General features: G+C 37.4%; 1 protein-coding gene across 2 annotated transcripts; it reads left to right on the forward strand.

The window, feature by feature from the left end:
* The first annotated feature begins 443 nt into the window (after nucleotides 1-443).
* Nucleotides 444-9,155, forward strand: LOC121372140 (lambda-crystallin-like). 2 transcript variants are annotated; one of them, XM_041498406.1, is made up of 6 exons: nucleotides 444-555; nucleotides 1,435-1,669; nucleotides 3,276-3,437; nucleotides 4,174-4,368; nucleotides 5,982-6,087; nucleotides 7,902-9,155. In XM_041498406.1, the coding sequence occupies exons 1-6, from the start codon at nucleotides 497-499 to the stop codon at nucleotides 8,117-8,119; spliced, it is 975 nt and encodes a 324-aa protein (XP_041354340.1). In that variant the 5' UTR covers nucleotides 444-496; the 3' UTR covers nucleotides 8,120-9,155. The 2 variants fall into 2 exon arrangements, with proteins under 2 accessions (XP_041354340.1, XP_041354341.1); XM_041498407.1 differs by lacking the exon at nucleotides 3,276-3,437.
* Nucleotides 9,156-12,099: the final 2,944 nt, after the last annotated feature.

Below are 12,099 nucleotides of genomic sequence, written 5' to 3' on the forward strand. Positions count from 1 at the left end.
CGCACGCGCACACACACAAACACACATTCTTAGCACTTTGAAAAATTAACACATGCATGTCAACCACTAAAACATGTATGCCAACCATTAAAATGTAATTTAGCACAAATATAAGGGTTTTAGAATAAAATTAATTCACCCACATTTCCACATGACATCTAATAGATTTTATTATAATTATTTTTTAAACCCTCATTTATTTTCAGAAATTGCACTTGCCTTATTTTAAAATTATATTTTTTACTGGCATAATTTATTAAGATTAGATAATGACATTTCACAAATAAATATAGCATTACTAATAAAAGCTATAACTGATTTTATTCAGTAAATATCTCGAACTGTGCCACGGATGTCCCTGAGTTTGTGCAAAGCAACCTGCTTGTCCGTAGATGAAATAACTCCGATTTGTGATTCAAAAACAAGCACAACATAGTTACTTCCCTTGTTTCGTCAGCTGTTCAAGATTAGTGAATTTTAGCATCATTAATCTGTCATGTCATCTTTAGATGTTAGCAGAGAGCTGAAGGATGAAAAAATTGCCATCGTTGGCAGGTAAACACATGCATTAAAGCTCATACAATTTATGTTTCTTTGGATTTATTTTGTGTAGGAAAGGAACGCTGACCTAAAAACTATCTAGGTTCCACTACCCCAATTAAATTACCATTAGAAACAACATTAACATTTTATAACAAAACTGACATATTTAATGTGTAAACACACCCTGGAACGACATTAAAAGTATAGCCAGGCACTTTACATTTTAAGAAAAGGGGCGTGTCAAATAATTTTAAAGATATTTAATATTTCAAAAAGAAAAATAATATTAATATTTTATTTTTAATGTCCATGGATAAAGATTATTAGCAAATGCTAATTTCAGAAAGGGTATGAACATTTCTGTTTTATCAGACAAACATAATCTCACCAATTATTTAGAATGCATCATTTTGGGCAAACTAAAACAATAAATTTTAACTTGCATGCTACCTTCTCGTTTGTTAAATCCTAGATTTGCCAATGATTAGCCATAATTTAAAAGAATCATTGGCTATTGGATGACAAACAATTTTGACAAATAGTCTTAGAGAGGAAACCCGCTACATGTTTCCATTAGTGGCTAGGGATCTTTTATATGCACCATCCCACAGACAGGATAGCACATAGGCCTACCACAGCCTTTAATATACCAGTAGTGTTGCAATGGCTTAAACAAATAGCCCAGTGGGATCAATCCCAAACTGACTGTGAATAAGGTGAGCACTTTACCACTGAGCTACATCCCCCCCACCCACCCATCACCCACTGATTAACCAGTATTATTATATCATATTTGAAATCTTGATAAAGATGGGGATGTTTTAATGATAAATACATTTTAAAAATATAATAATATATATATATATATATTTTCCCTATTTTTCTTTACAGTGGCTTGATAGGCCAGATATGGGCAATGATATTTGCTGGGGCAGGCTACAGGGTGTCTCTGTTTGACATTGACCCCAGTCAGGTGAAGAAAGCACTGCAGGGTATAAAGGACACACTGGCAGAATATGAACACAAGGGTCATTTGAGAGGGACTCTGTCTGCTGCTGACCAAACAGATCTTGTAACAGGATGCTGTGATCTCGCACAATGCATGGATGGTGCCAAGCATGTTCAGGTCAGAGCATACAGAATGGATCCGTATTAACTTACTCAGTCCTATAAGACCACCACCGGCCTCGGTGGTGTTGTGGTTAGGCCATCGGTCTACAGGTTGGTAGGTACTGGGTTCGGATCCCAGTCGAGGCAATGGATTTTTAATCCAGATACCGACTCCAAACCCTGAATGAGTGCTCCGCAAGGCTCAGTGGGTAGGTATAAACCAGTTGCACCAACCAGTGATCCATAACTGGTTCAACAAAGGCCATGGTTTGTGCTATCCTGCCTGTGGGAAGTGCAAATAAAAGATCCCTTGCTGCCTGTCATAAAAGAGTAGCCTATGTGGCGACAGTGGGTTTCCTCTAAAAACAGTGTCAGAATGACCATATGTTTGACGTCCAATAGCCGATGATAAGATAAAAAAAATCAATGTGCTCTAGTGGCGTTGTTAAATAAAACAAACTTTACTTATAAGACCACTGTTAACACTTGCTTGACTGTCCTATTTCAGGGGTGTAACATGGGCTGGATCTGGGGAGGGTGTTTGAAAATTAAACTATCAGGCCCTTTTTTGTATATTTTCTCTGGACACCTATATAAACTGCCTAGGATTGCACTATTAAAAAAAAAAATTGTTTTAGCCTCGTCCACCTCAAAGCCTATGCCCTGCTCTTTTCATTACAAATGACTGTGCACATATGTTTATAACAATAATGATTCTTCTGAAATATAATTCACACATATCTTGCCTTTCATTTCATGTTCTCTCCATTACTGAGATCTGACATTAACCAGTTACATTCCATTCACATACAATCTTTCACTTGTGAACAGTTATTTAAATTGAATGAAGCTTGTAGAAAATTGATATTAGTAGTGTTTTGATTAGTTGAATGGAAGATTGTCAGGTACATTGAATTTGCTCAGATCTATTAACAGAGGGAAAGTTGTGCTGGCAGTAATATCCCATTTCCCATATACTGGTTCCTTCCATTTGTAGTAGGATAAATGGAAAAGAGTGAACTTTAGTTTTGAATAGTCTGAAGTATTATACACCAAAACACCTTTTTGGAAGCTTATTTTTAGATTAATTGATACATGGCAGGGCTGTACCCTGATTGAAATCCTAGGGGTTGGGGTGGGGGTGGGGGGGGGGGGGGCACACTACTTTTTATAAACAAATGAAACACTATACAAATTAAACCTTGAGATGTGTATGCTATTTTCTGGAGTTAAAAAAAGTGATATTCTTAGGGGGCAACTGCTCCCGGCCGTGTGCCCCCCCTCCCCCCCCCCCCCCCCCTGGAGGGTATGGCTCTGCATTATTTTAATTTTCTATTATATTTAGACAAATAAAAAAAAAGACGTAACAAATGAAGGTAATATTAGTAGGCTAAAAGTTTGTATTATTTAATGTAGAAACCAGTGTTCAGGCCATCATCTCTGTATTCATGCAGACTATTTTTTTCTTTATTTTTTTTTTCTTTTCACACAGACTATATTACCAGTGATAATATTAAATACAGACTTTCATTTTCATGTATTGAAGAATTAAATGTTTGAGAATGCATTGTTATGTTTAAAAAAAACCCCAAAAACCAAAGCAATTTTTTAAATTTCTGCAGGAATGTGTACCAGAAAATTTAGAATTGAAAAGAAAGGTATTTCAACAAATAGACCAGCATGCAACATCCAAGATGGTGCTGGCCAGTTCTAGTAGCTGTATCCTGTCATCTCAGTTTGCATCAGATTTGAAACATAAAGACAGAGTGCTCATAGCACATCCAGTAAGCTATCCATTTTCATGGAAGTTAGTGGTATTCACAAAGTGGACCAGATGTAGTTCAGAGGTGTAATTGCTCATAGGTTCGATACTCCTTGATGGACCAACTGAGGTTTTGACTTGTGTGTGTCTCACCCAGTGCCAAAGGCTGTGGGAAAGTAGCATATAAAAGATTCCTTGCTGCTGTTTGGTAGGAATAACCTATGTGGGTGTTGCTCGTTTCTTCTATGATACTCTAGACCACCAAATATCACAATAAGTGTATGAGTATACGTAATGACAGACACCAAATAACCATAGTTTAACTTAAGCTTAAGTGTCATTTTTCATATTTTAAAAATGTAGTTTTAGCGTTTTTGTGCTACAGTAAAATTTGTCTCGGATGATTGTCAGAGTTTAAATACTGATATTATTCAAGTACATGACACTGTATATAAATAACCTGGCTACATATTTTCGAAGCTATCTTAGCATATGATATCGTAAAACCGTTGTAAGGTATGATGTCACAACGATGCATACCACAGCTGAAGTCGGTTTTAAGATAGTGTTGCGCTAAGATAGCTTAAAAAATGTGGGCCCTGTATTTTAATTTTATAATTTTGACAATTGTTCACATAATTTTGCATGATTTTATTTAACTAATTTAAATTTAATTTTTGAAAAACAAAAGATCAGTTAAATACATCTTAAAATATATTGTTCAAATCCTTATACATTGCTTATTTTAATTAACCCAGGTAAATCCGCCCTATTTCATTCCCCTTGTGGAGATAATCCCAGCAGAATGGACCAACCCGGATGTGACCCGTTGTACTCGTGACCTCATGGAACAGATTGGTCAGTCCCCCGTAACTTTGAACAAGGAGCTTCCAGGCTTTGCGCTTAACAGAATACAATATGCAATCATTAACGAGTGCTGGAATATGGTACAGGTGAGAAGCTTTACAAACATCACTACAGGACAGTTCTGAGTTTATGTATTAGTAATTGGTTTTGGACATACTCGTAATTCCTTTCAAGAAAGTGATTTAAAATTAGATTTTTGCAGCTTCACATTGACATTTAATTTTATGTACCGGTACATTATATAGACATTAACTTACAAGTTACGAGGAATTACAGATTATGTGTCCTGAGTGAAATTAATGTTATCAGTCACCAGTTTTAGCTCGTGACTGATAACATTAATTTCACAAGGGACAGATAATCCGTAATTCCGAGTATCGAGTGGGTTATTGTATTTATTACCCATAGTGTAAATAGTTTGGAAACTTATAATTTAAACTTCTGACATGACACAGACTATATAATATACAAGACGTGAAAGTCTGAGGAAACTGATGACGTCACTAAAGAAAAGCAACGAGAGACTTGTCAGTCGAGGAAACCAATGACGTCACCAAACTAACGTCATGAAAGATAGAACATATATTTACCCGCATCTCACTGTCCATATGGGTAATAAAGTTTTTTATTACCCCAGCGGTCACGCATAACAGGGAAAATATTTTCCATATTTTCTCAGTGAGAAATATTCTGCATTGGTCTAACGAACAATACTATTGGATAGTTTGACGCTGACAAACCAATAACCATGTTGGTACTAAATATGACGTCATCACCTTGGCAAGCACACAAAATGAAGTCATGTAGTTTAAAGAGTTTGCGTTTACGTTTACGGCTCTCTGTTTTTGGTGTTAAACTGACAACAAAATATAATTTTAATGCAATTCATTATAGATTTTGTAGCAGAATAAAAAGAACATTTTTGTTTTTGAAAATTATCTATGAACGTGATTGCAAAGTTATAGTAATTCTCAGAACAGTGCATAAAGTGGTTTACATCGTTTCTATACAGGCTGGCCTTCGTGCATGTGCGTCAAAAATAAAGTCTTTTAGAGAGAAAAAATAGCTGAGGTAATAAATAGAATAACAAACTCGGTACCAGTTATTATCAAATTTATGTCCCTCGTGAAATAATTTTCATTTGTCACTCGCTAAAGCTCGTGACAACTGAAAATTACTTCACTTGTGACATAAATTTGATAATAACTGGTAACTCGTTTATTATCCTCTATGAAATTAACTAGTGACTTAAAAAGCTTGGATCAGCTTAGGTTTGTTTTTAAGATGGTAGACCGATAGCTTAATATTTGTATTTTATGGGGCTGGACATACATGTAGCCCAGTGATAAAGTGTTCGCTTGATGAAATTTAGTGCCTTGCTACTAATGGACAATATGTAGTGGGTTCCTCTCTTAAGACTGTGTCAAAATTACCAAATGTTTGACATCCAATAACTAATGATTAATAAATCAATGTGCTCTTGTGGTGTGTTAAACAAAACAAACAAACAAACAAACAAACAAACAAACAAACTCATGTATATGAACAATACATGTACAAAACATATGGTGTGTTGAGGTCTGTGCCACAGTTTATGTTTTTGTCTTTAGATTATTTGGTCATTGTAAATGCCAGAAGAAAAATGTGTCTTTGTATGAAAGGCTAAATACACTTACATTTCTAAAACTAACTATTTCAGTCTGGTGTTCTGAGTGCATCTGACATTGACAAGCTCATGTACGATGGCTTGGGACCAAGGTATGCTTTCATTGGTCCTCTGGAAACCATGCATCTAAATGCTGATGGTAGGTATCGTAATTAATACTGTTTGAAAAGCATATTTACCCCCCCCCCCCCCCCCACCCCACCCTGCAAAAAACCAACAACCCAACAAAGCAAAAATAAACAAAAAAAACCCCCAAAACCCAACATTCTTTGTGTTACAGTCAGATAGACTGAGCAGTATAGTAACTAAAACATCAGTAACACAGGCCGTTAGGAATGATATCTGGAGTGGGGCAGCAGAATCTCTAGTGAGGAGTTCACAGCCTCTAGCAGAGGGGCACAAGTCACATTTTTACCTTCATTTACATGTATATAAGAGTAAGACCAAAAACAAACCCATACATTTTTGTCCTCGAGGTGGAGAGGGGGAGCACAACCCTTGGCCACTGGTTTCTAGGGGCCTGTAGCACCTAGGTGTGTGGGTAATTATTGGCATGCTTCCATCAGAGAACTGTTCAAGCATGCCTGTCGTGGGCACAAACTCTGACTTTTGCCAGATCTGGGATGTTATAATGATAGAGGTACCGTAACATTTAATTGATATAATGTAGTTTAGTGGCAATGATAATCAAGACTCCTCACATTATTAAAAATAGAGGGAACCTTGCTTCCTTTTAGCCCCTGTGCCTAAATCAACACATGGCATGAAACAAAAATTAGATCTATTATTACACAACTGTTACTGTTCTTCAAAGTGAGTACTAGAAAGGTACATTATTTAAAACTGTTGTTAATTACAAACTTAAGATGAAGCGGGCCACCGTGTTATATGCCTCTGGGAAAGCCCCTGTGTGCTATACAAGACCGCATCTGTTTGGAATTCTGAATAATATTGTTGTTGTTAAAAGTATTACTTATGTAGGGTCTCCACGAGTACTTGAGCATTCGGGCACGGGTCGAGTCTAGCAAGACTTGAGTCCGTTCACAGGACTCGAGTATCTGTACAAGTGAAACAATGTAGAGCATTAATTACAGTAGTAACCAACCAGTAATACAAGTTACACACTAATCATATGATAATGTGCTAGTTTCTCTTTTTAATCTGGCAGTCCATCCATCACAAAACTGAATGTATCAACCGGTTTCTAAATGCAATTCAATGGCATGATTTCGAATTCATGTTCTGTGCTGAAATTAAGATGCGTATATTTTACTTTGTTCTTTAGTTTCATTTTCATCTAGTAGTAAGTGTCGGGTACTCGTGGAGGCCCTAGTTCCAAGTGTGGTATATCAAAGGCCATGGTATGTGCTATCCTGTCTGTAGAATGGTTGATATAAAAGATTCCTTGCTACTCATGGAAAAAATGTATCCGGTTTCCTCTCAAAGGTATCAAATGTTTGACATCCAATAGCTGATGATTTTTAAATCAATGTGTTCTAGTTGTAATTCTAAACAAAACAAACTTTAACTTTTGTTTTTGTTTATCTCATTCCATCAAGTTCTTCTTCCAATCCAGTGATTGCTTGATATGTGGCAATGGTATGTGCTATCCCATTTATTTGAAAAGTGTATATAAAACATCCATAACACCATTAGTGTTTCCAAGGCCCTGGTTGGAAATCACCTCTGTTGAGAAATACATATAAAATACTATAATTATGGTCTTATCTAGGATTTTATATTGAGAAAGCCACCAACACTATCTGTGAGTCATGTTATGGGGGACAGTTAAATACAAAAGGTGGTAGGGTAGAAAAAGGGGTATGATTGAAGAGTGGCCATAACCCCAATAGCCCTCTCCTGCCCCCCCCCCCCCCCCACCCCTCAGCTAATATGTCTGTGATTAAAGACAACTTATGTTGTTTCTATAAAAGATTTTTGTTTTGTTTTAAGGAATAGTGGACTATTGCAAGAGATATGCAGATGGGGCCTACAGAGTGAGTTCTACGTTCAAACCACCACCGATTCAGTATGACATTCCTACAGCAGAAAGCGTGATGAAAGAGATGGAGAAAACAATACCAGTAGAAAGACTGAGCGACCGACGGAAGTGGAGAGATGACAGACTGGCTGCACTGGCCATGTTGAAAAAAGATATTGACAAAGTCTAGAATTATACAATCATCTTTTTTTCTTCTTTTTTTTTCTTTTTCTTTTTTTCTGCTTTTTTTTTTTTTTTTTTTTTTTTTTTTTTTTTTTTTTTTTTTTTTTAAATTTATGTTTTATTTATATTATATATAATTTTTTTTATATATATGCAATCATCTTTGTCAATCTACCAGTGGAAGTTTTTTTTGTTTTTACACCCAGACAAACCTTTAATCAGTGGCCAGTCCAGAGGGAGAGATAATGGTGGTGGTTCCAGGGTCGTGTTTTTGCACATTTTGATTACTTTCTGAATATTTAAGTGTAAAAGGAAAACATACAGTCTTTGATTTTGGTGCAGGGTACTCTAAAAGTGTGAAAACCTGCTATTTGTTATGTCCATAAAGCAAGTTATTTACTTTAATGGTATTTCTTGTATGAATGTACGCGGAACATTTTGTTCAGTATCGTGTCTCGATTTGCTACACAAATTTCAGAGATTGCTACACAAATTTTAAAACATTAAACAGTAGTTGCTAATCAATTTTCAATTCACTAGAAATATCGCTAATCAAGATTTGGTAACAAAATGTTTCCTGACATAATATTTCATTGTTGCTAAGTATTGTTTCAGAGAATATTTGTTATAGTAAATCTATTAAGTTTTTTTTTTATAGATTTATGTTGTGATGTATCCTCAATATATACCAGCAAAAATTATTCACATGTAATTTAAAATGTTTGCTATTTATGTATGTAACTATTGAATACGAGTATAAGCTATATTTTGTTAATTATTATTATCATGAACATTTATATTTATGTGAAAAATCTGGTGTTCTAGTAAAGCAATACATGTATATGTACAATTAAGTTTATTTGATATAAACATTTCAAATAAAAAATTGATACAACCCCTTAGGATCACTTATAAAATAAATACCAATATTTCCATGTATGTATGATAAAATCTGATGTAACAGTCGACCATGTCTACTCATTTCATTTCATTTCAACTTATTTTTGTGCTTATATCCAATTAAGGTCCAAGCACGCTGTCCTGGGCACACACCTCAGCTATCTTGGCTGTCTGTCCAGGACAGTGGGTTAGTTGTTAGTTGGTTAGTGGTTAGTGAGAGGGAAGAGAGTGTAGTGAGAAAGAAGAGGGTGTAGTGTTACCCATGGAGCCCTTAAGAACTCGCTCTGGATTGGAGACGGTACCGGGCTGCGAACTCTGTACCTACCAGCCTGTAGTCCGATGGCTTAACCCATGTCTACTCCATTACATCTACTGGCTTTGGTGCTGCAGCAGTTTAGCTATCCAGGGCGGATCTGAGAGGGAGGACCATGGGGACTTGTCCCTCCAAAAAAAAAAAAAAAACCCCCTTTTCAAACAATTTGTTTACAATTTTTATTTTACTTTTATTGAGGTGCTTATTTCAGGGGGCTGGTCCATGCACTCGTTTGCTTTAGGTCCTTCCATAAAAAATTTCCTGGATCCGCCCTTGTCTTCTTCCTTGAGACTGGTAAATGCGGAGTTTGTGTTGCTTTACCATCTCCCTCAGTACGAGTTTTAATGAAGCGTCATTTGTGCCTGGAATTGGGTTATACGGAGGCGTCACATTTGTTTTCACTTGTACATCAAAGTCAGTGGTATGTGCTATCCTGTCTATGGGATGGTGCATGTAAGAGATCCCTTGCTTATAATCGAAAAGAGTGGCCCATGAAGTGGCAACAGCAGGTTTCCTCCCTCAATATCTGTGTGGTCCATAACCATATGTCCAACGCCATATTATAACTGTACATGAAATGTGTTGAGTGCGTTGTTAGATAAAAACATTCCTTCCTTCACATTTGTTTTCAGAGTGGCAGGCACTCTCAGCATGCCACTGTCGACATGTTCAGTAGATTAAGCCATTGTCATTGTGTCCCACCCACCTGTCCCTTGTATTCCGCCAGACTTCCTCGGTGGTTCCATTCAGCTGATTGGGGTTTTTCTCTCTCGTTACAACCAATGAACTACAACTGGACAAAGGCCGTGGTATGTGCTTTCCTGTCTGTGGGAAAGTGCCGATGATTAATTAATCAATGTGCTTCAGTGGAGTCGTTAATCAAAACAAACAAACAAACTTCCCCCAGACTTATTGAAATCAGATCTTATTAAGCGTGGTGGATTTTTCCTTCTTAAATTAAATGATTAAAGAAAAACAACAATTTTGGTTTCTTTTGTCACGACACCACTAGATCACATTGGAAGGAAGGAAATGTTTTATTTAACGACACACTCCACACATTTTAATTACGGTTATATGGCGTCGAACATATGGTTAAGGACCACACAGATATTGAGAGAAGAAACCTGCGCTGTCGCCACTACTTTTTTATAAACAAATGAAACACTATACAAATGAAACTCAGAGATGTGTATGCTTGAAGAGTGGCCATAACCCTCGGAGGGTACGGCCATGAATGGGTCCACCAACGGGTATCGATCAAAGATCGATCACACACTAGGCGAGCACTGTACCACTGAGCTACGTCCAGCCACTAGATCACATTGATTTATCAATAATCGGCTATTGGATGTCAGACATTTGGTAATTTTGACATATAGTCTTAGAGAGGAAACCCGCTACATTTTTCCATTAGTAGCAATTAAGGTATCGTTTATATGCACCAGCCGAGAGACAGGATAGCACACACCACGGCCTTTGATATACCAGTCGTGGTGCACTAGCTGGAATGTTGAGAAAAAAAACAATGCTATATGTGTAATATAAGAAAAAAGTGATTACCTCGTGCGTTCACGAAGTTTCAGTCGATCATTACTGATGTCATTCATATACACTTATTTCCGCTCTTATATCTAATTGAGGTTCAAGCACGCTATCCCGGGCACACACTTCATCCTATCTGGATTGTTTGTCCAGGACAGTGGGTTAGTGGTTAGTTAGAGAAGTGTCGGTTTAGTGTTTTTACACCTAAGGAATTGAGTTGTTAAACAAAACTGGCACTGGGTGGGAGGCGAACCCAGTCATAAAGACCGAAACCAGTCACCCCAGGGGGCTAACTCACAAAGGTCTCTTAGGATCTGCTAGGCAGCAAAGCATCCTCTTTGCAAGTCTTTTTGCATTGCACTGCGATATCGCAAAGTTGCGAGAGTTTAGTGAATTGGGTCCCAGATAAAGAAAGAAATGTTTTATTTTACGACGCACTCAACACATTTTATTTACGGTTATATGGCGTCAGACATATGGTTAAGGACCACACAGATTTTGAGAGGAAACCCGTGTCGCCACTTCATGGGCTACTCTTTCCGATTAGCAGCAAGGGATCTTTTATTTGCGCTTTCCCACAGGCAGGATAGCACAAACCATGGCCTTTGTTGAACCAGTTATGGATCACTGGTCGGTGCAACTGGTTTATACCTACCCACTGAGCCTTACGGAGCACTCACTCAGGGTTTGGAGTCGGTATCTGGATTAAAAATCCCATGCCTCGACTGGGATCCGAACCCAGTACCTACCAGCCTGTAGACCGATGGCCTAACCACGACGCCACCGAGGCCGGTGGGTCCCAGATAAGGCCAATTTGCAGTGAAATAGTCTATATTAAATACGGCAGTTAGGAGACTGCTCTTTATTAAGAGCTACATGTACAGCCACTGCTTACATCGATAACGTGTATGGATTTCGTTTTAAAATATTTCTTTACCAGACAGGAAAATCTAATTACCCATCTGACGCATTCGTAACACTGTGCCATATTTGGGTTACGGTATAGATAACGAGAAGGTAAACATTTCTTGCTTCCTGTGTATAACATACCCCCCCCCCCCCCCCCAAACAAACAGACAAACAAACCCTCACACACAAACACACACACACACACACACACACACACACACACCAGGAAACGCGTAGCTTCCACGGAACAATATCATAAACATGACACTTCTGATTAAAAGTATGAATCTAATAATATCAGTATGGACAAGAAGTTTGTT

This window comes from Gigantopelta aegis, chromosome 4 (assembly GCF_016097555.1).
Source record: "Gigantopelta aegis isolate Gae_Host chromosome 4, Gae_host_genome, whole genome shotgun sequence".
Taxonomy (NCBI): Eukaryota; Metazoa; Mollusca; class Gastropoda; order Neomphalida; family Peltospiridae; genus Gigantopelta; species Gigantopelta aegis.

Bases quoted from the DNA above. Each gene is read 5' to 3' on its own strand.
- LOC121372140 (XM_041498406.1), top strand. From the start codon at position 497: ATGTCATCTTTAGATGTTAGCAGAGAGCTGAAGGATGAAAAAATTGCC. The intron at 1,670-3,275 runs GTCAGAGCATAC...AAATTTCTGCAG, and splicing joins ATGGTGCCAAGCATGTTCAG to GAATGTGTACCAGAAAATTT. The intron at 4,369-5,981 runs GTGAGAAGCTTT...TAACTATTTCAG, and splicing joins AGTGCTGGAATATGGTACAG to TCTGGTGTTCTGAGTGCATC.